Source organism: Elephas maximus, chromosome 3 (assembly GCF_024166365.1).
Source record: "Elephas maximus indicus isolate mEleMax1 chromosome 3, mEleMax1 primary haplotype, whole genome shotgun sequence".
Classification (NCBI taxonomy): Eukaryota; Metazoa; Chordata; class Mammalia; order Proboscidea; family Elephantidae; genus Elephas; species Elephas maximus.
In genome coordinates this window covers 204,910,540-204,934,438 of record NC_064821.1, presented here as the reverse complement: position 1 = coordinate 204,934,438, position 23,899 = coordinate 204,910,540, and the positions used below count along the sequence as shown (strand labels likewise).

The 23,899-nt window shown below is 43.6% G+C and overlaps 1 protein-coding gene across 5 annotated transcripts in view; it reads right to left on the bottom strand.

Moving 5' to 3' along the window:
- The window catches only part of PBX1 (PBX homeobox 1), a 415,683-nt gene that overhangs the window by 36,416 nt on the left and 355,368 nt on the right, over positions 1–23,899 (bottom strand). The window contains exon 9 of one of the 5 annotated variants that reach the window (XM_049881106.1): positions 10,169–15,387. The exons of 2 other annotated variants lie outside the window; for them this stretch is intronic. In XM_049881106.1, coding sequence (XP_049737063.1) covers positions 15,295–15,387 — 93 coding nt within the window. In that variant the 3' untranslated portion in view covers positions 10,169–15,294. 2 more of the 5 variants (XM_049881108.1, XM_049881105.1) reach the window with 2 other exon arrangements.

Below are 23,899 nucleotides of genomic sequence, written 5' to 3'. Positions count from 1 at the left end.
CCACCCTCCTACTACTACACCATTATTTTCTGACTACCTTTCCCTAATAATTTTGTCCTCACTCTCTCTCTGGTCCAGCCAATTTCCTTGCAGTTTCTTAAATCATCCAGACACATTCCTGCTGCATAGGCCGTTCCCTCTGCTTGAATCAATCTTCTCAGATATCCAAACGGTTACTCCCTCACCTCCTTCAGCTCTTTGCTCAAAATCACCTTTTCTGTGAGTCCTCCCAATCCCTCTAACTCAATTCACTATGGCACCCCCCCCCACCTTCCTGTTGGGTTTCTTTTCTCCTAGCACTTAGACCATCTAACACACTATTTGCTTCATGTATTTATTTTGCTTATTGTCTGTTTCCCCTCCCAGCTGGAATCTAAGCTCCAAGACAACAGGGATTTGGGCCAATGTTAGATCCCCAGTACCCAGATTAGTGCCTGGCACATGGGTGATGATTGACCAGTATTTGCTGAGTGAAGGAATAAATGAGAACAAATAAACATATCTTCTCAGCAAACACTGGCAGGGGGTTCAGGCCTGGTAGACACTCTGGGCTTTATCTTAAAAAAAAAAAAAAATGTTCTTTAAATATATCACAGATTTGATGGGCAGAAGTGAGGTAGGTAGAACTGCTCTTGAACAAAACTGTGAGGTCCTTGAAGTCTGTCTTCATGCATGCTGCAGACTCCCTTCAACCTTTACTCATCAGCATTCTCTTTTTGACTCCTCACGGCCAAGGTGCTTAAGGAGATCTCATCTTTCGGTAAATGGCTTTACTAAAATGGCTTTGATCTTTGCCTCTCCGTTTTTTTTCTCTCTGCTCTCTTTAACATAACTCCTTCAATCTCTTCCTCTTCTCTATATTCCTTCTCCTTTCCTTTCCTCCCATTTCCTTTCCTCTCTGGTCATTTCTATCCTCCTACCTCTCTTCTCTTCCCTTTATTTTCTTTTTTCTTCCTCATTCCCTTTCTTCCTCTTTCCTTTATTCCTTCCCTCATTTTTTTCTTCCTTCCCTCCTTTTTTTGTCTTCTTTCCTTCTTCTCTCCCTTCTTCCTTCCTCCCACTCTTAATAGTTAGAGTACCACTAAGTGTATAAGATGGGTGCTTTATTCCGTATACAAGAGAGATCTGGCCCCTTGAGTGCTAACCATTTTTGTCAGGAGATAAGATATTTAATAACAGTTTCAAGGCAGGGCTAAGTACACATGGAGGAGCTTAAAGGAGGGACAGATGACTACAGGAGGGAGAAAGGTTTTATGGAAGAGATGGACTACTTGAAGAGCAAGTAGGTATATGTGAGTGGACCTGTGACTGTTGTGGGGACCTTGTTCTAGGTAGCTGGCACTTCATGACACCATGGGCACAGGCAAAAAGAAAGGAATAAGCCTGAAATTTCTGGAAGTGGAATGAGAATACACATCTGGCTGGAGCCAAGAAGTTTCATCTGAGCCTACAGGAAAAGAAGAAAGATTAACGAAGGACTCCCAGAGCACAGACTATTTCCTTTCTATCAGTCTAACATCATTTCTTTATTTCTACAGAACAACCTAATTTTACATACAGTATTTCTAAAGAAAGCAACTGCTAACTGATCTTAGTGATCTCGCTCACTGTTGTATTCCAAGCACTCAGCTACCTATAAACGGCAGTTGAATTGGATGGAGTTGAATTCCTCTATGACTAGAGGAAGGTGGACTGGGAAGGTTTTAAATCTCCATTACCATTGCTTCTGGGTGTCAGGATTCTTGCCTAGCATCCTTCCTGCTCTCCTTGCAGCTAGTTAATTTGAAGTAATTGAGTCATAACATTTCCTCAGCAGCCTTCTTGGGCTTCTTATTGTTCTATCCCTTGATGGGATTAGTTGCTTTAAGTCATCTGATACCAAGGATTTTTTTTTTTTTTTCATTTTAATCCACATCTGTTCCCATAAGTCCAGTTTAATTCTATTTCCCCTTGGTCTAGGCTTTTGTTAATGGATGTCATAATTTTAAATTCTTGTTCAAGCTTGTAAACTGATGAATACACTCGTATCATCAACAAGGACTCAGAGATTCAGCTTTTTTGTTTGTTTTCTCCTTTGTCTTATCAAGTCAGTCTTCCCAGTGGCAGTCCCAACAGAGCCAAAGTTCCCCCTGGGGTACAGAGCCGTGTCTAGCACATAGGAGGTGCTCAGTGGATGCCTGCCAATTGAGGAATACAAGGCTGGTCGCCCAGAGAGCTGCCTGTCTTGTGGCCCATCTATGATGCCCCATACAACAAAGCTCTGAGAGAGCAACTCAGGAGACTCACAGAGCCCTCAGCAGATTTTGCTACTGAACTAAGGAGATATTGGCAATGCAGGGAAGTCCCAGGAAGTGTAGACAATCTGAATAAAGCAGTAATATGTGGAGAGGCAGGACGGCAGACCTAGGAGTAGAAGAGCTGGCTTTATGGCATTGAAGGTCAAGATGCGGTGACTTTGCTGCGATAAACATGAGTGCAGAGGAGAAATGGTTAATGTGATTGATGAAGTCAGAGTCCCTTGTGCTCTAGAACCACCTGTCCCAAGGTGGTTCCAGGCTCCGTGGATAAGCAGGCAGTCAGAGCTCTCTAAGGGTCTCTACCCACCGTTCTGGCCTCTCAGATGTAACTTGGAGGTGATTCTGGGAAAGCCTGGAAGAAGGCCTTTTTATCTTCAACTTGAGTATGGGGAGGGAGATCTGCTCCATTCTGTAATAATTTACCAGGGCCCTGCATATGGAGGCACCTTTTCAGCCATTAATAAAAACAATTCTTCAACTCTCATTCAGCTACTTATTTACTGTATTGGTTAGTAAGAATCTGGAGACCTCCAACCATTAACTTAGGCTAGAGTAGCCTGAAAGACTTGAGAATAAACCAAAGACTAGCATTTTGAGGGCAGAATATCACTTATGGAGAAATTTTACATATTAATGTCACTTTAGTAAGACATTACAGGCATATCACATCCTTTCTCCCTAAGATGAGATCTCAACACCTTGGTAGTGAGAAGCTAAGAAAGGAGCATGAGGAGAAAGCAAGGATTCAGAGGAAGAATGGACCTCACAGTTTTGTCCAAGACCAATGCTGCCTAACTTCACTTTTAACTATCAAGTTTGTGATTTGTTTGAAGAATCCTAAATTTTCTTAAGAGCCTGAGGTGTCTAAACCAGAAAACCAAACCCAGTGCCATCGAGTCAATTACAACTCACAGCGACCCTGTAGGACAGAGTAGAACTGCCCCATAGAGTTTCCAAGGAGCACCTGGCAGATTCAAACTGCCGACACTTTGGTTAGCAGCCATAACACTTAACCACTACACCACCAGGGTTTCCTGGGGTGTCTAGCAGGCCCAAATATCTTTGTTAGCATTTGGTTAGAACATATGGTTGTTTGCAACTCTTCATCCATTGATCCATCGATCCATCCATCGATCCATCCATCGATCCAGCCATCGATCCATCGATCCATCCATCCATCGATCCATCCATCCATCGATCCATCCATCGATCCATCCATCGATCCATCCATCCATCCATCCATCCATCCATCCATCCATCCATCCATCCATCCATCCATCCATCCATCCATCCATCCATCCATCCATCCATCCATCCATCCATCCATCCATCCATCCATCCATCCATCCATCCATCCATCCATCCATCCATCCATCCATCCATCCATCCATCCATCCATCCATCCATCCATCCATCCATCCATCCATCCATCCATCCATCCATCCATCCATCCATCCATCCATCCATCCATCCATCCAAAGTGTGTTGTTATTGTTGCTGTGTGCCATTGAGTAGATTCTGACTCATAGAGAACCTACATGACAGAGTAGAACTTCCCCATAGGGTTTTCTAGGCTGTAATCATTATGGGAGAAGATCACCAGATTTATTCTCTCATGGAGCTGCTGGTGGGTTTGAACTTCTGACCTTTAGGTTAGCAGCCAAGTACTTAACCATTGAGCCACCAGGGCTCAGGTGGGCCATACTGCATCGGCCACTCTGAATTCTTCCTTTCTCTTTCTTGTATGGAACTACAGAATACATGGAGGAAACATTAGAGGGACTTGAAATTCTTACTACAGGCTTGCAAGCTGGCTTTTTATGAGAATTGTGGGTTTCAGAAAGCCAAATTTGTGCTCAGCCACATTGTGTGTGTGTGTGTGTTGGTCGTGGTGGTAGTGAAAGGGTGTTTTATCAGTGAACTGATACGGAGGAATGGAGATCCTTGTTGTTTATGGGAGATGTCACCTACCCTTGGGTCTTGGTAGAGAAAAATCTCAATGGCATTTTTACAAACCTGAAGGCTGCAAAAGATATCTAAAAGGCAAGCCCCTGGAATGCTATGCCCTTGTGAGTCAGGTTCACTCAAATTTTCAAGGAGAAGTGGTATCAGTATGTTATAAAATGCATTTGTAATTTTGTGATCAAAATAGGAACAGTGGGAAAGTGCATGAGAAACAAGGGAAAAACACACTGATTTTGCTGAGGTGATGACAGGAGTATCCTCAAGAAGGATAAGATCTTAGAGGCCAGGCTAGACCAATATGAGAAAAAGAAAATATACCCATAGCTAACAGTTCTTTCCAATGGAACCAGAAAGAGAAAAAAAAAAAAAAAAATTTTTTTTTTTGCACGTTTTAATTGTTTCCAGGTCAGGGTTGGAGATGCACCCAGAGCATTATACTGGAGGAATAGTATTAATAGCAAACACATTATTAGCATTGTCCTAAGTACTTTATGTATTTATGTATATTAGCCACAAAGCTACAGGTAGGTACTAGTATAGCTCCATTTTACAGATGAGGAAACTGAGGCCCAGAGCGATTAAACAATTTATCCAAGGTCACATAGCTAGTAAGTAGTGGAGCAGGGATTCAAACCTAAACCTAGGTAGTCTGGTTTTTAAGATCTCAGGGAGGAAGCTCTAAGTATTTTTCATACCAAGGGATCCAGGAAGCTCTCAAAACAGCAGTTGAGGAGCCAGTGACAAGAGCAACTGGAGACACTCCCTTGGATGACTCAAAGAGTTCACTAGGTAGTAGCAGGAAAGGTGGACACAATTGAGAGAAAAGAACCAAGAAGGTCGGGGTAAAATACTTCAAGGATTCTTAATGAATTCCAACCTAACGGTTACTGTGTACAGGGAAGCAGCCCAGGAGGTGGGCTTTAAGGGAAGGGTACTGAGGGTGGGAACACAGTACAAGGGAGCCTGTTAGGACAATGGCTTGAGTCCAGCTAGCCTGGGTGTTGTGATGGAAGGATAGATACCTCCTGTGAAGTGTTGCCCAACTCAGCAACTAAAGCTGAGCAGGGATTTGTCTAGGCAATGGATGCTCTGGAGAGAAAAAAATCCAGGAATTTTTGACTCTATGTCACAAGACACAATTAAGAATAGTACGTTAGGAGCCTTTCCTGATTTTAAACCATGCAGTATTCCTTTGTTCTGTTTGAACGATTGATTGCCTCTTGGTCTACGTACAGGTCCCACAGGAGCACAATTAAGTGTTCTGGAATTTTCATTCTTCTCATGCAGAACCTGTACATAGGCCGGAGTAGAACTGCCCCATTGGGTCACTGTGAGTTGGAATTGACTCAATGGCAATGGGTTTTATGTGAGCGTCCCAGGCTCGATTCGTGTTGCTATGATGCTGAACAGGTTTCAGTGAAGCTTCCAGACTAAGACAGACTAAGAAAAAAGGTCTACTTCTGAAAAATCAGCCAGTGGAAACCCTATGGATCACAAAAGTCTGATCTGCAGCCCATTCTGGGGATGGTGCAGGACTGGGCATGTCCATGTTCTGTTGTAAAAAAAAAATTGTGCATGGGATCAAATGCCTGGGCCCAACAGCAATGGGTGTGAGCTCCAAAAGATACAGTACGAATGAAACTACGTAAATATGTAGATTAAAACATTTGAAACTTGGCTGGCTCTGTTCAAGGGAAGTGGAGAACTACAGAAAAGAAACATTAAGGGCAAATATGAAGGAGATGGCAGAAGGGAATGTCTCTGCTGATACTGACGCAGTGACAGTTACTCAAGGGGCTGAGGGCCTCCGGGTTTTGTGGGAAGGATCCCAGCCTTCTGCAGCTTCCATTCAGGAATTGGAGATTAACTCCTGCTGAGATAAACTGAGAGGGGGAGGGCTCTGAGGGGGTGGAGAGCTGAAGAAACTCCAGAGAGGGAAGTAGCAGAAGTCCAAATGGGACTCGGAAAAACATATCTGGGATTAGGAACGAGGTGGGGGGAGGGAGCCTTAAAGGAAAATGAAAACGGAGATCAATCTTAAATATGTATATAAATACCAAGGGGAAGAAGGGAGCCTCAAGGAAGTCTGTGGGCTACAGGGGACCCAGTGCACATTTCTGAATTTTGCTCAGACACACGAGTACTTCAAAGGTCATTCTCTGAGAGGGGCAGCAGAATGCATAGATTGGGTTGTTTCCCCCAGGATATAGGAAACAGAGTCCAAAATTAACCTCGAGATGGTGATTTTTTCTTAACAGTACAGTTTATGCTAATTGGCTGGCATTGTAAAGATCAAAATGCAGATTTTCTTACTTTTTCTTGTGTCCTCTTTCTTCCCAGCTTCCTCCCAGACTATCAAATCTTTGCTATGGTAAAAAAACAAAAAAACCAAGCCTGTTGCCATTGAGTTAATTCTGACTCATAGCAGCGACCCTATAGCACAGAGTAGAACTGCCCCATAGTTTCCAAGGAGTGCCTGGTGGATTCGAACTGCTCGCCTTTTGGTTAGAAGACATAGCACTTAACCACTGCACCACCAGGGTTTCCTTTGCTAGAGTAACCCAAACCCAGTGTGGAATTTGTGGATCTTTTTCATATGCCTGCTAAGTGACTTTTTGGGGGAAAAAACAGGATACTAGAGAAACTTGAGGTTGGAGTAATTGAACTTTGGAGGTGCCAGACTGGCTACTTCCATTCTGGTTAAAGAAGCCTCTGCTGCCGGCCAGGGGGCAGGGGCTCTGTGTGAGAGTGGACCCAGTAGGAGGAAATCAGCGAGGGTAGACTTGGAGACTTGAATTTCTCTCCGGGTCCTTATTAATGAGAGATTCATACTCAAATGTCCTGTTGTCGCTGCAGCACTCAGGGCATTTTATGCTATCATAATGTTATCTCTGGTGAGTTAACCTGGACAGTATGGCTGGGCATTGTGGGAGAAAGTAGATTTTGGCTTAGTGTACACTATAAACTAGATGTTAATGAATGGACCTTTCGATTTATTCAGAGGTGTCTGGGAACAACAACTCTTGCAGGGGTCCCAGGAGTGTAGACAAAAACAATGGTTCTCCAAAGCCATGTGTCTCTGGGTATTGCCACAGCCGCACCCTTTACGATCCCTCTTCCCCCCACCCTACGTTGCCCAGAGTGGCCTGGGAGGTCTGCCTAAGGCTAGAAATCATAGGCTGGATCTCCTTAGCCTCAGTGGCCTGTAGACCTACTGCTCTCCTTTGGAGCCCTAGTGGCACAGTGGTTAAAAGCTATGGTGAGCTATGGATGCTAACCAAAAGGTCAGCAGTTTGAATCCACCAGCTGCTCCTTGGACACCCTTTGGGGCAGTTCTGCTCTGTCCTATAGGGTCGTTATGAGTCAGAATTGACTCAATGGCAATGAGTTTTTGGTTTTGGCAGTGGTTTTCATGCAAGGAATGAGTGGAACACTCCCATAGCAGAGCCTCATTCCTAGCTCTGATCCAGAGGTCTAGTTTTAACTACTCTCCATGAACACACCGGCTGAATGATTTCTTAAGACTGAGTTCTGAGCCACCCCTCCAAGCTGGATGTTTCCAGTAAGAAGGCTACTGAGGATACAAATGGTTGTCAGAAAATTGGTATTTTATTACATGTCTATTTTTAAGTGGGAAAGTGGTGGAAATCTGTAAGGGTAAGGCATGTAGGCATCTTTGTGGGGCTTGAGCATATTGGACATTATGACTTGAGGCTTTAGGCCTATACTCCCCAAGGTGACAACTGACCACCAGGCTTGACCCTTGAGGCCAGCAGTAGGCATGGGGGAGAGACCTCCTGGAGGTAGGACAAAGCTGCCTTAATATACTGTAGTTCTTTCCTGAGGACCACTGACATGCTGCTAAGGCCTGAGTTTAGAAAACAAAATTCGGAGAATGTTGGGGAAGAGGGGGTGTTTCTCTCCCATTCTCACATTTCCATAAAGGAGAGAATTCTGTTTCCTCTCCCTTGAGGGGGAGATATTGGACAGCTCCAGCCCGTTTCTCCATCTTCACCACTGATGAGTAATGAAGCCAAGTCTGGGGTGTTGACAGGCAATGTTTTTACTGAAGTGTATCCAGTGCAATGAGAAGGCCACATGGGCTTGTCTTTTGCTCCTGTTTATGCTTTTAGTCACTAGGTGTGGCAGAGATGGCCAGCTGTTCACAAAAGTCATGCTCCTCTTTCCTTATGTGGAACTATTGCCAGGAAATGACTGCCTAGTCAGGGACTTTTCCAGTCCCACCCCTTCCCAGCTCTTGCATTTAGATGTGGCCATACTACCAAGGCCCATCAGTAGAATATGAGTAAAAGGAAAGTGTGCCTCTTCTTGGTCAAGGCTTTCAAGGAGGGGCTGGGCTTCTTCACACTCTCTCCCTTTCTGCTGGACAGGTTTCTGGAAGATGGAGGAGTTACGAAGTGGAAGAAGGCGGGATCCCTGAATTACTGCATGGACAAGTGGCACCTGCTGACTAGGGACATTTGCCTCCAGCTCTTATGTGAGTGAGAAATAGACTTGGGCTTTGTTTGCACTTATTATATATTTTCGGTATATTTCTTAAAACAGTTTAGTACTACTCTAAATATACAGCAGGTGAGTGGGTTAGTTCCAAAATTCTCTATGCAACTAGAAAAGTGGTCTGAGCTTGCCTGGCCCATGCAGATCCTCAATAAGTGGGTTCCAATGTCTAGATTTGAAGAAGCAACAGGTTTTGGCCTCAGGTCCAAGGTATGTTCTCCAAGTCAACTTTAGCAGATAACCTTGTGTTTTTGAGATCCTTGGACCAATGAAAATGATAATTTGATCCCCTCTTGGCTTTCCATTCCTTTGGTCTATTTTCTGTTAATTAGAATCACAAGATGGATGAGGAGATGAGTGACTGGTACCTCAACTTTCAATACATACCTGCCTCATGGAGATTCTGGATAGAGCCTCCTGAGAGTACCAAAAAAACCAAACCTGTTGCTGCGGAGTCGATTCCGACTCACAGTGGTTCTATAGGACAGAGTAGACCTACCCCGTAGGGTTTCCAAAGAGCAGATTGTGGATTCGAACTGCCGACCTTTTGGTTAGCAGCCAAGGGCCCACCTGAGAGAGTTACAACATGAAAATGAGAAAACAACGCATGTGGTGCCTCTAGAGGAACAATATGTCAAAAGTCAGACAAGAAGTTCCATGGCACTCCATGAATGGGAAGATGGTTTTAAAGTCTGAGGCACGGAGGAAGGTGTGGAGGGCTTAAATGGAATACCAGTCAGAACTCCCTGTGACACCATACTTTAACAGACTATAGCCCCAAAGGGCAGGGGCTCAATGGGAGTGCAGACAAGCTACTAGAAGAGATGCTTATATGGGATGGCAGAGTAAGCAGATGGTAGGTGTGCAAATCTACAGGAGCTACATCTAGCAAACTTCTGAGAACCTAAAACTATTATTTGTAACTTATATTTCTTCCCCTGACACATTTGTTGGGTACCACAATTTTTCTTATGACCAGATCACAGCAGACAAAGGGAAGGCAAGAACAACTGGGCCAACGATCATGACTTAGGAACTTAGAATATGTTGAGAAGTCTCTCTGATAGTTCTTTTATCCAGTGCTGGGGAGATAACAACCAGGGTCACAGACAAGCAGGTAAGTTGGGGTGTTCTGCCCTACCGCCGCACAGTCATGGTAGCGAACGTTTTTCCAGAAGAGATCCTCCCTCCCTTACTCCATCCCTTTCTCCTTTCTCTTTCATGGGCGAGGATGTAGTTGACTCATGAGGTCATTCACCTCGCTAAATGAGGTATGTAGATTAAAATGATTAGGGTAACAGTTTAAATTATAATCCACACTAACCAAGTCCTAGTTTGGGGAAGACATGTGGTCAGCATGTAGAAAGAAATTTACACAAAATACAAGTATTATGTATTTTTTTTGCAACAAAAGAAACTATTTATTTGGAATATGCATTACCAGTACAAATTAGGAGACTGTAAAACCTACACCGTGTTAGTATCATTAGAGAACACAAAAGTTCAGTTGGAATCAAAAAGGACAGAAGCCTGTGCTCTCACAGAAGCAGAAAAGCTTAAACTTTCAAAACCAAAACAGAGCAGAGCTTTGCAGGTTTATACTCTGAATAACAAGAAAGGGGGGAGGGGAGAGGAGAGGGAGGATAAAATCAATAACCAAAGGAGAAGCATTTCAAAATAATTAAAAACTTTTCAAAGCCAAAGAAAGTAAGTAATAAGAGAGAAAGCGGGAAAACATTGAATGTTGTTTACAAAAAATAAAAGTTTCCAGAAAACTTTGAGCAAGGGATTGAAACGAAAGGTGATGTGAAAAGCTTGTCATTATTTTGTTGTGACTTATAAACAAGAGTGCTTGTGCTGGATGGAGACACTTCCCGAAGAATTGCTTCACAGTTCTGCATTCTTTCTTCACTTTTCTTCCTTAGGCTCTGCCTGATTTCTGAACACTTAAGAATTTATTGAATGAAAGATTTTTTTAAAAATGTTTCTTCCAGATAATATGGCTTTCTTTTTTCTTACAACTAATAAAAACATCCCAAATCAACCCAGTCTTACAATTTGCTGTAAGCGGCCACTTGAATCAGAGGTTAATGAGAGGTGTACTGCCAATCACACTTACACTGTAAGCATCAAAACTACAGCTCGATAAGTACGTTGAGACAGGCACAAGAGCTCACCAACTCTTCATCTAAACCAGGACTCAAAGAATTAGCAGGCAGATGGGCCCCAGGGACTGCTTCCTGGATCTAGGCTACCTGGCCAATGGTGCCCATTGCACCATCCTCTGGAAGAAAAACGCTCTGGTTGAAGAGGCCTTGTGGAATGTTGTTATTAGCCAGTGAGACAGAAAAGAAAGCACCTTGTTATGATATTCAGAATCATCAAAGGCAAAAACCTTCCCTACAGCATGAAAAATCCCTTGGATGGATTCACTGAATTTTTAAATGGTCAAAAGGAGAACTCAGGTCCCTAACTATTTTTATCAGGAGTGTCTCACCCTGTGGAAATGCAGGTGTGTAATGCAGCCTCCACACAGGCTTTATCTTTTTGAAGTCAACTGAATTCTGAAGCAAAGAAGAACAAAGTGACAGCCCAGTTGGCCAATGTCATCTTTTCACATCACCTCGTATACATATTTAAGGAATAAAAATGGCAAGATCATAATCCTGACAAAAAAGAAGCTCCCCCCCAAATAAACAAACCAAAAATAACACAAAACAAATTTTTTTTTTTTTTTTTGTATTTTTTAAGAGCAGGGATAAAGAAAAGATTTCTGGGTCTCAAAGTTAATAAACATAATAACGTGTTAGGTTGTACCTACGAAGCTCACTATTCCAACCTTTCTCTTTTTTTAAGTTTACAAAATGAATTACTGTCACTTTTAAACATTGTGAAACAGGAAATGGATGTGCACAACTCGACACTTTTCTAGCATTCTTGAACTAATTCACAAATGCAAGAAAATAAAGAAAAATGAGGGAAATGATGAATGTAGGTAGTTCGGTGTTAAAAACTAATGCAAGAATGATGCGCATTGTCACAGAAAGAAGAGGGGAAATTCCCCGTCCTGTTTTGCGTGCTATGAGGGTCATTTTTAAAATTTTTTATTATAAACACTATTAAATTCAGACCGCTTTTTTGGTTTTTTTTTTTTTTTCTTTATCTGAATATACAAGAACATTCATTATCAAATGTTCATCATCAATACTACAAAGAACGAGACACAAGTCGCAAGAAACAATGGAAAATGTTAATAAAGCTGAAAGAATTGTTGAGTATTTTTTTTGTTTCTTTTTTTAAATTTGAGTTTCTGTAGTTTTATCTTTTTTGGTATCGAAGTCAGGTTTTTCTGGGCAGAAAAATAAAAAGCAGAAGGAAAGAGAGGAAACATATGTATGAGAAAAGGCAACCAGGAAATAAGGAACCACCACCACAGCAAAACAAATTTAAAGAAAGCGCCACTTGGCAAAAGTACGTCAAGAGAGTAGAGTCAATTCCACATCAGGGGGAGGAATCGGGAATGAAGAGGAGGAAATAGTGAAGAGTTACAAGGTGAGCAAACCCGAGGTCTAGTACCATTTCTCAGAGGATATTTGCTGTAAGGAAAAATGGAGCACTCCTACTTGAGTTAGAAAATGAAGGAATCCTGGGGCATGTTTTGGTACCTGTAGGATTGACTTAATGTGAATTCCTACAGGCGGCTGTATTTCCAGAGGCCTGGTTATTTCCATTCCCATCCTTCCGCTGCCAGTGTGCCCATGCTTGGCTTAACGCTGAGAGAGCATGGCTGCCATGTTGGAAGTGATAGTGGACTTGGAGGGGAGGTTGTGGGAAAGGCATTGGATACAAGGACGTCTGAGTGACGTGCTGCGTGGGGACAATGCTGTGAGAGGTGATGACCAATAAAAACTACTCAGTGAGAGAAACTGCCTGTGCAAGTGCAGCATTGCTCTGATCTTTTTCATCATTTCATCTAAAATGTGTCATTCAACCCAAATCTGGAATCATTCTTCCTGTTTCCAAGAAAACCCTTTTGTGTCTTTGTATTTTGCCTAAATGCAAGGGGTAGTTTCAATATATTTCTGCCATTAAGACATAGCTCTCTGCTGTTTCTAATCACTATAGAGTTGTGACAAATATGCTCCTTCTAACCAAAAAACCCGAACTTACTGCCCCTTTATCTAACCCTCTTCTGGTCATGGCACAGGTTGGTAGACATGGCCCTTTTAGTGCTCAGTCATCAAGACATAATCCCATCTTGCCAAATATTTACTCTTTGCATTTCCTTCAAATACATATATCCTGGAGTTTCTTATGGAGCAGTTCCTTTTTCCCCTTCCCTCCCATACACACAACACAGGAGCACTTCTTATGGATTACTGTAGTGACATGAGGAATTTCCATGTCATTGTGAGCTGGCCAGCCTCACCCCTCAGGGTCTTGTACCTCTACCTGGATAGAGGCTTCTCAAACAGACTGAATGTGACATGGAACTAAGAATTTACAAGGCCACATTTTGGATTTAAGCGCAAACTAAGAGAACCAGGTCCTAATTTTTTATTTTGGAAAGCTTTCACTATCCTAATGAATATCCTAATTCATTCTGTCCAAATGAATCAAAACCATACAATGAACAATAACCCTTCTCTATCATGATGATGATACCAGGGCACTGATGGGAACTAGAAGTTAGAGCAGGAAAACCATTTATTGTTCCTACATGACATGGGCCCTAAGTTTATCTGAGACACGACTTCCCTTTACATTTACTTGGGAAGAAATAAATTTCCTCAGTTTCTTAGAAGCCTCTTGGTGACCCAGGCAAAAGCACCCCCATTTTACAGATGAAGAAACTGAGACACCAATAGATTTGGCCACCTCTCACTTAATCAAGAGACAGAGCTGCCATCTTTATTTTTGGCAGAATCAACCATGAAGATGACATTGGAGATTAACTTTATAGCACATAGTCTTCTCTTTTAAATGATCCCAGGGAATAAAAATCATTGTGATGGTTCCAGTGAATATATTACCTCCTCTTTTCCCATGAGCATTAGGTTTTCAAATTAAACGAGAAAAAAGCCTGAGCCATGTTCTGATGCAGCTCTTTCCTCCAGAACAAAAGGTCATGAGTCTAGAGCATGGTGTCATATAACACTTTGGATAATTAATGCAATGTCCCTAAGATTAAAACAGAAACTAAACAGAATCAAATCTAGTCTAGACATTTTTAGTTCTGTGTGTGGTTTCCTGAGAGCTCCAAAGGTGGCAGCAATGGGTATAGTTTAACACTAGAAAGTGACCTTTATCACAGTCAAGTCCTGTATATGTTGTTCTGTTTATGTGCATGCTGTTGGGGCTACAGGTTATGAAAACCCCAGACACATACTCCTTCTTTGTGTCAGTGACCTTCATTCAGAGTCGACAGTAATTCCCTCTATTGAGCTCACAGTGCATAGTGCTCTGGCTACTAATGGTTGCTAAGTTATGTATTTGCATATGGCCTGTGAATGATCTTGGCTAAAAGAATGTGTGAAATTGTGCAAGCACCTACATGTGCGTGTATGTGTGTGTGTGTGAAGGGATAGTTGAAAAGTTTCAGGGTAAGAACCTTCTACCCCTTAATGGTACATTTATCATCATGCCTAACTTTGACCTGGTTTTGCAGGAGGGTCTAAATATTGCTTACTAAGTGTTAAGTGATCTCCAATGACTGTGCCTCTGAAACCAAGAGATGTTGTTGGCAGGATGAGAAAGCCTGTGGGAATTCTGCTCTTCCTGTTCATGTGCCCTCCCCTGGTGCCTGATTTCCTGCCTGAGAATCAACCTAGCAGAGCTGTAACTGGAAACTGTGGTGGCTTTAAAAGCTCAGCTATGGCAGTCTCCAAAGAATAACCGGGACTGGGAAAGAAAAGGAGGGAAGTGTTCCAATCAGGATTGTCCCTGGGGAAGGAAAAGCAAGATGGGGAAGGGAGGCCTGGAGCAAGTAGGGCAATGTGGCATATTTCTGCTAAGAGGTAGTGAGAGTAACGAGAGAAACAGAGAATGATTGCCTGTTAAAATTGGGAGTGAAGGATATGAGTGAGGTAAATTTGGCTCCTCAAACCACCAGCATGAAAACATACAAGCACTTTTATTATTTTCTGTCATTGTTTTTCCTCTTTAAATTTCGCTAATTGTTGAAAATATCTTTCCGTTATGTAATACAGGGCAGGGACCCAGGAAGTCTACGATAGAGGGAAAGGGGCAGGGAAGATGACAAAACCAGGCTGAAAGCTGGAGGCAGGGGAAGGGTGGCTTCTACCCAGAAAAAAAAAGGGGGGAAGAGAGTATAAAGAAGTGTCCAGATTGGCTGAAATAGCATCCCAAAGAAGAGAAGAGAAGGAGACTCTTATTGTGTTTGCTGATTGCTTCGACCTCCAGTCTGACCGCTTCAGCGTTGGGAGAGAAACCCTCCCTCCTGCCCCTGCCCCGACTGGGGCACAGGGTCAGCCGGGATGCGATTGCGGGGAGATCAGTTGGAGGTATCAGAGTGAACACTGCCAGGGCCTTCTGTAGGGGAGGTCACTGATGAAGGGGTAGTAGCATCCTGCCAACCTCCATTAGCCTAGAAGGGAAAAAGGGAGAGAAGTCAGTTCTCTGTGATCTGGTGGCCTTTGAGCAGACAATGACAATGAGGTAGCTTGTGTAAAGGACCTAGCACAGTGCCTGGAAAATAGGGCACTTGTCAAATGGGCTGTTACTATTGCTGATATTATTCCCACCACCCTCAGATGAGTTAAGGTCCTCCCAGTGAACCTCTGGGTACAATGTTAACCCCTCCCACTTGTGTAGTGTGTTCATACTCCTTAAAGATGTTTGAATTCAGTTTAAGCCATTAGATGGTTATTGTGTGTGCTGTCGTGGAATGATAGCTGCCCTGCAAGTCAAGAGACCCAAATTCTAGTACAGATTTTGGCAACAACTAGTTGCTGACCCTGCCAAAGTACCCTCACCTCTTTGGCCTTGGTTTCCCCTTTTGAACAAGAAGGTTGGCCCAAATGGTTTCTAAGGTCCTTTCTAGCTCTGAATGGTCCACATGTCTATGGGATTCCAAATTCCTGTACTGTGCAAGGTTCTGTACTATATGCTCTTGGGTATAGAATGATGAGTGACTAAGGTTCATATCCTCAAGGAGGGGGTTAAGACAAGGACATGAATGAAGTAGAATGCAAGATAGAACCTAAAAAAATGGTAGAACCCAGTTATTATGAAGGTTCAAATGAAGGCAACATCACATCTTGTTGGAGCATCAGGAAAGGCTTTAGGGAGGAGGTACTCTTCGAGGTGAGCCTTGAAAAGTACAGAGGGTGATTCAGGTGAATATAACAGGCAAAACAATGGTGCCAAGACTATAAGGACTGTGCTGAGTGAATATATCTAAAGAGGTGGTGAGACGGGAAACTACAAGTTTGATCCACATCTGTAAATCATTTTTCCAAGACTCTCATACCAGAAGCATGCAAACAACGGAATCGTTCAAACAGATTTGTTTTAATGGCCACCCTTTTCAAAATAGATTTTGCCACTAAAATAGTTGAGGAATGATATACTATAGTGGTTAATTCATGATACATAATTCATGATTGTTTATATGGTTTAAAGCATTGAAATATAAACGTGCTAAAATGTCCCCTCCCCCATCATTATGTTCATTTGGAGTTAATACACCTCAACTCTGGGAATACTGTTAATCTTGAATAGACTAGGTCTTAGGCATCCCTGGCAAATGATTTTTTATTGCACTTTCCTCTCCTTTAATCCCTTGGAAATTTTGAGGGTAGATAGGACAGGTGCCATTTGGGGAGGGCCATGGTGTCTATGGAAACCATGGTGGCGTAGTGGCTAAGAGCTACGGCTGCTAAACAAAAAGGTGGGTAGTTCAAATCTACCAGCAGCTCCTTGGAAGCCATATGGGGCAGTTCTACTCTGTCCTATAAGGTCACTATGAGTCAAAATTCACTCAGTGGTAACGGGTTTCGGTTATGGCTTCCAAATTTTTGTATAATTCACAGTACATAGGAGAGTGCCTGGCACTTAATAGGCAGTAGCAACTGTCTGTTCACATTTCATTCCTAAGAAAGCAGAAGGTATAAGAGAAAAGCAGGCCTCTAACTTTCAAATCTTTTTCTCTACCATTTTCATCCATTTGGCTTTCTTTTTCATTGGCTCACTCAAATGATGCTCCAATTTTCCCAGGAAAGCCAGGATTTTAATTCGAAGCAGCTCCCACAGTTACTTCGGCATAAAGGTAGACTTTTGTCCGAACCTCACTAAGAAGGAGCGGGTCACTCACAGATCTGGATACCAAAGAAGATGAGAGGTTGTCCTGGGAAATGATGATAAGAATACTTGCCCTCAATACTGAATGGATGAATACCTGCTCTGGGTTCAAATCTCTGCTACCTCCTAATCTAAGCAGGTAACTCCTCCCACTCCCTTTCTCCTTAGAAGACATTTCCTCCTGTAGTTTGTGATGGGAGATTAGACAGAGCACGAGGAGGGAGAAAGGAGAATTTTTTCCTTTGTCACAGAAGGCTTTTACAGCTTTTGGAGGTCAGCGCTCTGTCATATCACTGGAATCAATAACAGAATTAATGGAATTCCTTAATGCGGGTTTGTCACTGGGGGCGACAATATCTTAGCCTCACCTCCCAACCAAGAACATACATGCCGGTGCGTGCCATTTTAGATTGAGAAAGTCAGTTATGTTTACCTTTTCCCAAAGAAAATCCTTTAATGTCATTTATGTTTTCTGATTATGAAAGGAAGAGGTAAAATAGGAAAAGCATAAAAACAAAATTTAACACCCATAATCCTACCAATCGGAGATAATTCCTGTTAGCGTTTTGCAGTCTGTCTGTCCTAATAATCATTTTTATATGTGCACGCTTACCAGATAGTTAGGGGAGTGTGTGTGTGTGTATGTGTGTGTTTGCATAGCAGAGCAGCATGGGGTTTTAAGGAAACATGTCATGAAGCAGAAAGCAAATCAAAAACCAAACCAAGCCTGTTGCCGTCAAGTCCATTTTGACTCATAGCAACCACAAGTTAAAAAAAAAAAGCCATGCATCTTAGAATCGACCTGGTGTCGGAAAGGTATGAGGCAAGCAGATGAGGGAGCTCTCTGAAAGTAGTCAGCACCCATGTCATCACAGCACATGGCACAAAGGAGTTTTATGACATTGCTCACAAATCACCACTCTTACCATTATTTAGTCAGGCTTAATTCCATTAAAATAAGTGGTGCCCCAAATGAAGCTGTTAGTAAAGAAAATTAGCTCTGTGTTGTTTCATTAGAAAGGAATGTGCAAGGCATTCTATAGCCCAGAAGGTTCTCAGAGACTTCTTTTTGAGCCATCTCTGCGCAGAAACAACTCAAACAGGAGACATTTGATCTCTTTCCCTAAAAAGGTTTCTTTCTCAGACCCAACGGGTACTTTCTATCTCTGAAAACATCCTTTGTGGAAGAGACTCTGTATCAGTGTCCAATTCTACATGTTATTCTGCGAGGCAGGCTTATGCAGCAAGACCAAATCTACCCCTTACTTCCACTAGGTGAAGCCTAAGCCAGCAGCAGGTACAACCTGAGACCTCACAGAGGCGGAAGCTAAGAGAATATAAAATTAGGACACAATACAGCAGGTTTCCTATATGAGAGGCAACAGAGAACTCACAGATGGCAGGACAAGGATTAGTTCAAGCTGATATCAAAACCTGCATTTTAATTATGCCAGTTGGCCTAATGAAGAAGACATAAAAATCTTCTATTAAAAAAAAAATCTCATTAGCTCCCTTTTTTCATCCCCCCTCCATAGGCCCCACCACCACCCATGCACCGACACACACCTCAGTGTGAGCAATCCTCCCAGCCTGCCCAGGACTCTCCCTGTGTTAGCACTGAAAGTCCAATATCCTGGTAAACACCTCAGGCCAGGGCAAACCGGCACCCTACCTGAGGATATCCCAGCTACGGCCTTCTTGTTGTTATCTGCCGTCCACCGGCCCCCGACTCATGACAACCCCACGCACAACAGAACAAAACATTGCTAAGTCCTGCACCATCCCCATGATCAGATGCAGATCAGACTGTTGTAAACCACAGAATTTTCACTGGCTGATTTTCAGAAGTAAATTGCCGGGCCTTTCTTCCTAGTCCATCTTAGTTTGGAAGCTCTGCTGAAACCTGTTCACCATCACAGCAACACACAAGCCTCCAAGGACAGAAAGGTGGTGGTCATGCATAAGGTGCAGTGGCTGGGAATCAAGCCCAGGCTTCCCACGTGGAAGGTAAGAATTCCATCACAGAACCACCAAGTTTCTGCTGAATTTAGGACACTCTAGCCTCCGGTGTTCAAGTTAGATAAACAAAAGCACTTTTTGGATTAAGCATGTCTAACTAGAAAAGGTGAGGAATTCTTTTCTCTGAGGTGCTTTATACAATGGTATGTTCTCTGGTGCCGCTGCTGCTAAAACGTCCACAAGATCAGAAACTGCGAGCAAAGCCAACTTAACCGGTTTCCCGTAAATCACTTTGGCTGCTTCAGCTGTATCGTTCCAGCTTTAATGTAAGGCGTTCAGAGGCTGCTTCGTCTTGGGAAACAGCTGACCTCGCTTACTGCCACGTTAACCCTGGGGAGCAATTCCTTCCGTCGTCCTCGACTGCTGGTGAATATCAAGTAGGAAACGCCACCTTTGTGTGTTTATTTATCTCCGGGAGCAGTGAGAATCGAAGATGCTCTGGTGAACAGCCGTGCGCGGTGACGGGAAACGCGACTTTTGTTTCCTTTTCCTCCCGCACTCCAACACCTGCCTTCAGTTTCAGATGCAAAGTATAACCTCTATCATAGAAAGGTGCATGCCTCAGGATGCTGAAGTCAGGGACCTTAGTGACAGCTTACAGGGGTGCAGGGTGAAAACCGCAAAACCAAACAGGCCCTTTTTATCTCTGAAAACATCCCTAGTGGAAAAGACTCTATCTATATCAGCGTCCCGTTCTACCTGTAATTCTGGAGGCAAGGCTTGTGCAGCAAGACCAAATCTACCCCTTCTACTAGGTGAAGCCTAAGCTAGCAGCAGGTACAACCTGAGACCTCACAGAGGGGGAAGCTAAGAGAATATAAAATTAGGACACAATGCAGCAGGTTTCCTATATGAGAAAATTGGGATTTTCAAAACAGAAATTAACGGTATTCAGGTACAAAGTGATTCAGGAACAGAAACAATGGGTATTTACTCTATGCCCCACCCTCATGAATTTGGTGCCTAATTTGATGTACACCAGATTTTGCCAGAATGTCATCTAACAGACAAGGTGAAACATGCCCAGCTGAGGGGGCGGGGGAGCTGGCTACTGAGGTAACAGTGGGGCGACAGTGGAGGGGAAAAGCCTTGAGATTTCTCCTGACAAGACACAAGAGCACAAAAATGCAACCGAAGCCCTGACTTCTCCCTTCTCTCTCACCCTCTTTGAAGAGGCACAGAAGCCACCTGCAGTTGTCTGTCCCTCACTGTGGGAAATCCAGTGGTCACTGGGCTGCACTCTGCCTGTCCCTTCCTCCTCTCCTTCCCGTTCTTCCTCTGCGCTTACCTTAGCAGCACACCATTGATGCGGAGAATTCATCACCTGATGTGACAGCCCAAGTGAGCCCGGCACTAAGAAACTCTCATTTGCAACCCAGAAATACGCTGAGGTACCACAAACCAGCTGATGTCAGCACCGAGTTGAGCTAGATCTGCATATGGGCCAGGTGCCATTACCAGAGGTGCCTTCAGCGTGGGTGAGGTGTACGTGTTCCAGGCCCTCAATCACCCAGGTACTGGTGGGGCTGGCCAGGAAGAAACAAAGAAACGTGGACGCATCTCCTCTCTCTCTGTCTCTGTCTCTCTCTCTCTCACACACACACACACACACACACACACAAACACACAGAGAGAACCACCATATATCAGGCGAGAGAGACTTCAGTTCACATACTGGAGGTCACACCCTAGATCCAGCATTTTTGTGTCAAACTAGAAGAAGAGCTATGTTCCCTGGTATGTTTACACTTTTCCCAAGATACACAGTGAGCACTTACTAAGGGATGCTCTGGGAGCTACTGGAAAGCCCCCTTAGGACCACCAAAGGATTCCAAATTTCCTGAGGAAATTTTACAATGGTAAATACATCCTGGCCCAGTCTGGCACCCTTCCAGTCCCATCTCTAGCTGCCACCAGAGTGATCTTTCAAAAACACAATTCTGATCAGGTCACCTCCCTATTTAAATCTTCTATGGGTTTCCAATGGCCCTGGGATGAGGTCAATGTCCTCAGCAGGCATGCGATGTCCTTGACCCCACTTGCTCCCCAACCCAATGCTCGTGTTTAATACTTCGGTCATATTAAACTACTTGAAGCTCCTGTAACCAGAGCTGCTATGTCATTTCTGCTTCTCCCCCCATGAATGTAACACCGTCACTCATCCAAGGACATGCCACCCACTCCTTGGCTGTCTTTCAGCACTGACTTTTAAGTATTCTCGCACCCCTATCTATACTGGGCAATGCCCTTCTCCTCTGTAGGCCCTTCGCTGTCTGTATGTCTGTCTACCGCAGCACCTAAGCTGCTGTATTGCCGATGTTCTGTCACATGTCCACCTCACCTGCCAAACTATGAGGGGCAGGGCTGTGAAATTTATCTTTGATTCCAAAGTGCCTCGCATAGTGCCTGATGCAGCATAGGTTTTGGTAAACATGTGGTGGATGGATATATGAAGACAAAGTAAACGTTCAGTGTGCTGTAACATCCACCCTCAATTATGGGTGTAGAGAGATGGATGGTACCAGGTCCCTGACCTCCATGACTCAGCCTGACTGCATGTAAATAGCTGGGCACACCTAGAAAATATCCAAGAGACAGAACAGAGGCTCTAACTTTCAAGGTAACTTTGCCATTTGGGCAGTGATCTGTTCTCTTACTAAAGCAGGGAGATATGGGACTTCATATCTCATCTTTAACAAGGAGCTATGATTAATATTGGTATTGCTCTGTTTTGTTTTTAGGGAAAACAGTTAAGACACTGGATCTGCCTGCTGCAACTCCAGAGCTTAACACACCATCTCAACATGGCACATTCCTGACAAGGCACAAGGAGAAGGGAGATGTCCTGCCCTAGATCTGTCTCCATGTTACCACCTTAGGTATAGCGGGAACTGCAAAAGTGTACGGAACAGACATAGTTTCCAAATGGCCTGGTGGGTCCTTGTCCCCTCCCCCCTCCATCTTTCCTTTTCCAGGGCTGGGACTCTTCAGCCCCACATGCAGTCGCAGCTTCCACCTTATGGTTTGGGAAGACAGCTGTCAGAAAAACAGAGGACACCCAGTGAGATGTGAATTTCAGATAAATAACAAAGCCTTTTTTCAGTGTAAGTATGTACCATGCAATATTTTCACTTGCTAAAGCTGGCAACCCTATCTGGGAGTAAATTCCACTCTCGGCCAAAAGAAAACATACCCTGGTCTAGTTTATTAACAAAGGAACTCAGAAACAATTTTGCTGCTCATCCTGCTCTGACCTTTTACGTCAGCATCTTCATACAAGAACTTCATCTTTTTGGCTGAGACCATGTCTACCAAGCTCATGCCTACCTTCGGTGAAATTTATCTCAGTTCTTTCAAGAATGAGACAGTGACCTGCTCTTGAAGTTGAAATCCTGCTCTCACCAACTACTGTCCACCACCATATTTACCCAAATCAGTCCTCTGTCTGGATAATCCCATATTTCTGGCTCTAGGATTCCTACTTCCAGGGCCCTTGACTGCTGAGGTGAATTTAAAAAAAAAAAAATCTGGTTTCTGCTCTCACAGATTTTTACTGTCTTTTGAGAAATACACATTACCAGATGGTGAAGAGTGCTATGAGAGAGCCCAACATGGAACCTCATTGAGGTTGGGCTTCAGGAAAGGTCAGACTGAAGGTGAACCAGGCAAAGAGTGGGACCAACCACAGAAGAAACGGGCTGTGAAAGGTCCACGGAATGGACGAAGGCCAGCAAGAAGGTGGTATAGGAAGCATGGTGGTGAGAGAAGCAAGATGGGGCTGGAGAGCTGGGAGGGCCTGGTCATGCCAGGGCATGCAGGCCCTGTGATGGCCTTTGATTTTTTTTTTTAAATCCTCCATGAGATGATAAGTCGTTCAACAACAAGGCATTAGAGAACCAGGATTGTATCTGACCCAGTGGCTGCTTAATTAAGTACCTGAGTTCAATGCATAGAGAAACGGATGATTTCCCTGGCCCTACAGGGACGGCTGGGCACTGGTGCCCGTCATCACTGCACTGTTGCACACGCAGGAATCCTAACAGTAATTCTCTTTCTCTGAGTGATGAGTATATAACGGTACACAAATTCAGTGTGAACTCCTATTCCTATTTTCTAAGTGGGGAAACTGGAACTCAGAAACTAGGGTTTGCCAAACATAATCCCCATTATATGCCACTGCAGGGTAATGGTGCATCGGGCACCACGTGCAGAGCCTGCTGCTACCGATGCTCAGGGCTGAAGGCAAATGTGTCGTGCTCTTCTGTTCACCTTCAAGAGAATCTCTGTGTTGTTTACTAAGGTGCCAGGACCTATGAACCACAAGTCTGGCTTCCAAAAGTCTTTTGGGAAATGTTAACATCTTCTAGTCCTTAGCCATAATCCATTTCAGAACTTGGCTCTGGACAAGACAAACCCTACTCCTCACGGGCTACACAGGGCAATAATACATAATGTTTTCAGGTCCCAAGGCTTATGGAATCCATCATTTTCACCATCATGATGGCATCATTTTGCAGTTACATGGTTTTCCTTAAATGTTCACAAGGCAGAGTCTTTGGCTAAGACCTGTTTGTTAAGATGGTGAACCTGACTCATATTCACTTGGTATGAATATGAACTCCATTGTTAAAAGTCAATATTTCAAGCCTTAACTAGTATGCACCTAACCACTGCCTAAGTGTTGCTCAGTCAAAACCTAACTGTAAGACTGCTTCATTTGCAACACCGCCATGTTGTGCCATCCTGCCAGCACCCTACCATGGCACTGTGCTACACCA